The sequence below is a fragment of the Antechinus flavipes genome, chromosome 1, assembly GCF_016432865.1.
Source record: "Antechinus flavipes isolate AdamAnt ecotype Samford, QLD, Australia chromosome 1, AdamAnt_v2, whole genome shotgun sequence".
In the NCBI taxonomy this organism is placed as follows: Eukaryota; Metazoa; Chordata; class Mammalia; order Dasyuromorphia; family Dasyuridae; genus Antechinus; species Antechinus flavipes.
The window spans coordinates 725477850-725483197 of record NC_067398.1 but is presented as its reverse complement, the minus strand read 5'-3'; the positions used below and the strand labels follow the sequence as shown (position 1 = coordinate 725483197).

The 5348-nt window shown below is 38.5% G+C and overlaps 1 gene segment (V, D, J or C); it reads left to right on the top strand.

The window, feature by feature from the left end:
* The first annotated feature begins 1849 nt into the window (after window positions 1-1849).
* LOC127549192 (immunoglobulin lambda variable 7-46-like) lies at window positions 1850-2440 on the top strand. The segment is given in 2 exon segments: window positions 1850-1931; window positions 2022-2440. Coding segments are annotated over 2 exon segments (501 nt in total).
* Window positions 2441-5348: the final 2908 nt, after the last annotated feature.

The window sequence follows — 5348 nt, the reverse complement described above, 5'->3', positions numbered from 1 at the left end:
CTATCTTCCACTACCTCCAAACTCGCAACACTCTGTGGAGACCCAACTTTTCAGTATTTTTCGCAATTTTATGAGACATTGTGATATTTATTCTTCATCCTATACATAAAATTGCTGTTCTATTTTCCATCATTTTTATTTCTTCTTTAAAATATCTAATTAATGGTTTATGTGTAATCCACATTTCACCTTTCATTCCTTAATTCTATAATTTTACTTCTAAACAATGAGGAATGTATTGGTCTTTTATGTTTTCTGAGATTGCCAAGGATTTTAAAATCTTAACTTTTTTTTAAGGTCCCTTAAGTGACTTCTTCACCCTTAGAGTGAGTTGTCACTAGAGAAAGACATGTGTTTTACTAATGGATAACTGATCTCTTATTGATTCTTTAACTCATATGCAAGAGAAACTATTCCAAACATCTTTCTTTGTCAAGCCTCCCACAGCAACCCTTTACCAATATAGGATGGAGTTATGAACTCCAAACCTTCTTTTAAGTAGAAAAAGACAATAAAAGATTTGGACTTTGGCTCCTGTCTGCATTTGGGGTGATTACACTGAACTGAAACTAAGGCTGCCTCCAGAAGCCCACCAAGAAAACTGCTCCCAGAGAACATTAAAGTTTATAGAAGAACACTGCAGAAAATGATAACTATTGGAGAGGATGTGGAAAAATTGGGACACTTTTGCATTGTTGATGAAGTAGTGAATTGATCCAACCACTCTGGAAAGCAATTTGGAACTATTCCCAAAGGGCTATCAAACTGTGTATTTACTTTGATCCAGCAGTACCATTACTAGGTTTAAATCCCAAAGAGGTCATAAAAAAGAGAAAAGGACTCATATGAATAAATATTTTTATTTTTATTTATATTTATATTATAGCAGCTCTATTGTGATGGCAGAAAATAGTAAATTGAGAAGAATCAATTGGGGAATGACTGAACAAGTTGTGTTATATGAATGTAATGAAATATTATTGTGTTACAAGAAATTCTAAGCAGGCAGATTTCAGAAAAACTTGAAAAGACATTCAGGAATTGATGTAAAGTGAAATGAGCAGAACCAGGAGAATATTATACACAGTATAGGAGAACCAAGAGTATATTGTACACAGAGCACCATTGTGCTCTGCTCAACTATGAATGACTTAGCTCTTCTCAATGATTCAAGACAACTCTAAAGAACTCAAGATGGAAAATGCTGAACTGATGAAGACAGAATGTAGATGGAGCACACTATTTTTAACTTCCTATTTTTGTGTGTTTTTTTTCCTTTTTGTTCTGCTTCTTATTTATAACATGACTGCACATGTATAATCTACATCAAATTGTTTACCATTTTAGGGAGGGAGGAAGGGAAGGAAGAAAGGAGAAAAATTGGAACTCAAAAATTTTAAAACGCTTGTTTATAATGTCTTTATATGTAATGAAGAAGATACGATTAAATAAAAAAAAGAATTTTGATGATATGTCACTTCATGCATATGTGCTCAGTATTGATATTCATTGAGACAGAGACAGATACATGAATGACAAACACCTCGACCACCTGTTCTATGCCTGGCCATGCTTGGTGAAGGAGAAAAGGGGAGCAGTCCTGGCCTGTGGGAATGTGTCCTTCAAGAAATGGAAAATGCATATAAAAAGGGTAAGAGTGGCAGGGAAGGACCCAGAGCCAGGACGAGGAGGGCAGAGATGGACAGTGTGCTTCCTCAGAGCACAGGCCCCATTGGATGATCGAAGGAGGTACATGTATGCCTACTGTAATAGTAATATAATATGTCTAACGATCATTGATTAATTATGTCTATAAAATAATTGACACAGGAAGCAGAGCATCTACACCATGGACCTGACCCCTTTCCTTCTCACGCTGCTCAGTGTCTGCAAAGGTTGGGAAGAGAGAATCCCGGCGCTCATGGGGGTGGGTGAGGGGAGAGCTGGGTGGGAAATGATTGCCTTGGCAGGGATGGTCCTCTCTCTGTTATTGATTTTTGTGTCTGTGCTGTTGGTTTCAGGGAGCAGTGTCCAGGCTGTGGTGACTCAGGAGCCTTCTCTGACCGTGATCCCAGGAGGAACAGTCACCCTGACCTGCAGCTCCAGCACAGGGGCAGTCACCTCTGGGCACTATCCTTGCTGGATCCAGCAGAAATCTGGCCAGTCTCCCAGGGGTCTCATTTTTGGTACCAATAATCTAATATCAGGTGTTCCTGCCCAATTCTCAGGGTCCCTCCTTGGGGACAAAGCTGCCCTCACCCTCAAGGGGGCCCAGGCTGAGGATGAGGCTCACTACTACTGTGTGCTGTGGTATAGCAATGTTAGGCACAGTGAGAATCTCCAATGGAGAGCTGAGACAAAAACCTTCTCAGGCCCAGCCCGCTCCAGTTGCACAGACTCCCTGAGGGCTGTAGATCCCCAGATTCTGGGCTTGACATGAGATGTTCCTACACTCTTTCCTGCATTATTGGCTAGATCACTAGGCCCCTGCTGCTCTGGAACAGCAATTTTGGGGTTTAAGTTGTCAGGCTTGTTAATAACAAACCAAATGCTGCCAGAAGTGCTGATGCCTTCAATAGCTTTAAATTTTTCTGCTCTAAATAATTAGAAGCCTTTTATACTCAGCCCCAATCGACCTTTCCCATATTATTCCCTCTCTGAAGTCATTGATCATCCAAACTGGTGCTTTTTTTTTTGTTACAAGACAATCCAACCCCTATCTGTGTGGTTTTCCATTGGTCTCTCCTATAGTTAGAATGTATTCCCACCTCAATTCACGTCTTATCAAATCTTCAAAACTAAGCTCAAGTGAGCTGATCTCTTCAGCTGCTTTTGTCCTTTTGCTCCCTGACACATACCTTTTATTCAATGTATGCATATACATATATACAGGTACATATATTTACATATTGTATACATCAAATGATATGTATTCTTGATGCACATACATATACACAAAAATATAAATACACAGATAGAAATTATTTGCAATTTTTACTTAAAATTCACAGATAGTAATTCTCTCTCTGTCTCTCTCTCTGATTCTGTCTCTCTGTCTTTCTCCAATGGACTGAAAAGGGGCAAAACAAGGAGATTCTTGTGGGAAAAATAGAAAAGAGCAGCCTGAGAAGACATATAGACAATTCTGAGGACATGGGGAAAAATTGCTTCTCAGACAAAAGTACAGAGTGAAAGCTGCAGAAAAGCAGAAGCAACGCATGATGTTTCCAAAACATGACTTTTCATGGCTCTATAGCTTATTACTGGGGAACTTTTGATTGAAAGAATTTTGATGAATATGAGAAGTTTACATGGTCACTGTCAGAAATATGGGTTTGGGATTTCTCAATCCAATATGTAGGCAGGTCACTATAAACCCAGAAGCCCTGATTTCAGTTGTGATAGCCCATGAGAAACCCAAGTTGTAGAAGTGCCTTGAGAAATAAGATAGGAAGATGAGGAAAAATTCAGGATGGAAACTGATGAGAGAAGACTGAACACAGAAGCGGATGGAGCAGAATAGGTAAATGAAGGTGATAAAAGTCACAAGAGCTAAGAAGTTGTCTGGGGCTGAGCACAACTACTGGAAGACTCAGCAGTTCATATGGAGAACTGATCTGACTAGAGGAAAGTTTGAATGCTGGGAGCTGATTGGAGAAAAAACACATTCTTTGCTTTGTGAAGAACTGGTTGGCAAAAGACTGCTTTCTTCTCTAACTCCATCTATAGGTTGTGATAGAGCATAATACCTCAGAGGCTAGGCTCTTTTGCCTTTTACTGGACCTATTGATCAAGAGAGGAAATCCCTTGATAGCCTGTAGAGTTGGGAATAAACATTTATATAGCACTTACTTGTCTTAATTGATACAATTCTATGTGATTGGATTATTATTTCCATTTTACCATTGAAGAAATATTTCTCCAAACTGCCATTAAAGGGACCCCTTTGCTGAATGGGGCAAGGTAGAGCATGGCCCTGCATTTTCTCCTTTGGTCCCAGAGAGGAAACTCTTGCTGGGATGGCAGCCACCCATGAACACCCAAAGTCTGCTGCCCAGTGTGGATTTGGGTGAGTGTTTTCTCAGCTAAAATCAGCTGCTGCTCTTTCCTTCCCAATCCCCATCCCACCCATGACAGATCCATAGTAGTGTCACAATGTCCCCTGCTGGAGTCAGTCCCTTATACCACCTCATGCTTATAAACAAACACCAATAAAGATTTATTAAGTTACCATGTATCAGACTGTGTTAAGCACTGGGGATACAAAGAAACGTACAAGTCAGTCCCTGCTCCGAAGGAGCTCACAGTCTAATGAAGGAACATAACTCCCAAAGGGAAGCGGAAATGGTCCATCCTTTACGTCTGAGTCACATGCGCATTTAGACCTTACCTTGGCTTCTGCCAAAGCATTCCGATTTTCTCAGCAACGATTTTCTTGATGTTTACCACTCTGTGATAAAATTGGAGAATGGTGCTGTAGGCCACCTTCCTTCACATTTTCTTTCATTAATCTCTTGATATTTTTTTCAACAAAAATATTTGTTGCTCTACAAATATTTCTGGTAATTTGATTGATATGGCACTGAACAAATAAATTATATTTTCTTATATTGATTTTGACTACCCATGAGCAATTATGAATTTTCCTTACTTAGATCTGTTTTTGTATAAAAATTTTTTTGCAATTAATTGTGATCACTTCCTAGGTTTGTCTTGGCAGGTAGACATACATGTGTATTATATTGTCCAAAGTTATTTTAAATAAAATTTCTCTACTTATCTTTTGTTGCTGAGTGTTGTTGACAATATATGGAAATGCTGATGATTTATTTGGCTTGATTTTATATTCTATAACTTTGCTGAAGTTGTTATTCTGCTTACCTAATTTTTAGTTAATTTATTTAGTTGCTTAAAAAACCCAAAATCTTTAGCTGTAGTAAAATAGATTTTGTTCTAGCCCCTTAATTTTATTCTGTGTGTCTCTCTTCAAGTTGTCTTTTTGGAAACAACATGTTGTTGAATTCTGTTTTTCAACCCATTCTGCTGCTTCAGTTTTTTTGTTGAGTTCATCCCATTCACATTTGCAGATATGATTATTATGAATTTCCTTCCAGCCTACTTTTCCCAGTTGTCCCTGTTTTTCTCTCCTTTCATCTTGTGTCTTCAAAAGTCTATTTCATTTCTGATCATCACACCCCACCATTTTCTCCTCTACTGTCAAAGCTCTTTTTTGTGTTGCTCTAATGTGAGATAATTTATCTCATTCTATCTCTCTCTTTCCCTTGTCTCAATACATCTGTCTTTTTCATCCCTTAGTTTTCATTTTTTGAAATCAACTCAACTCACAT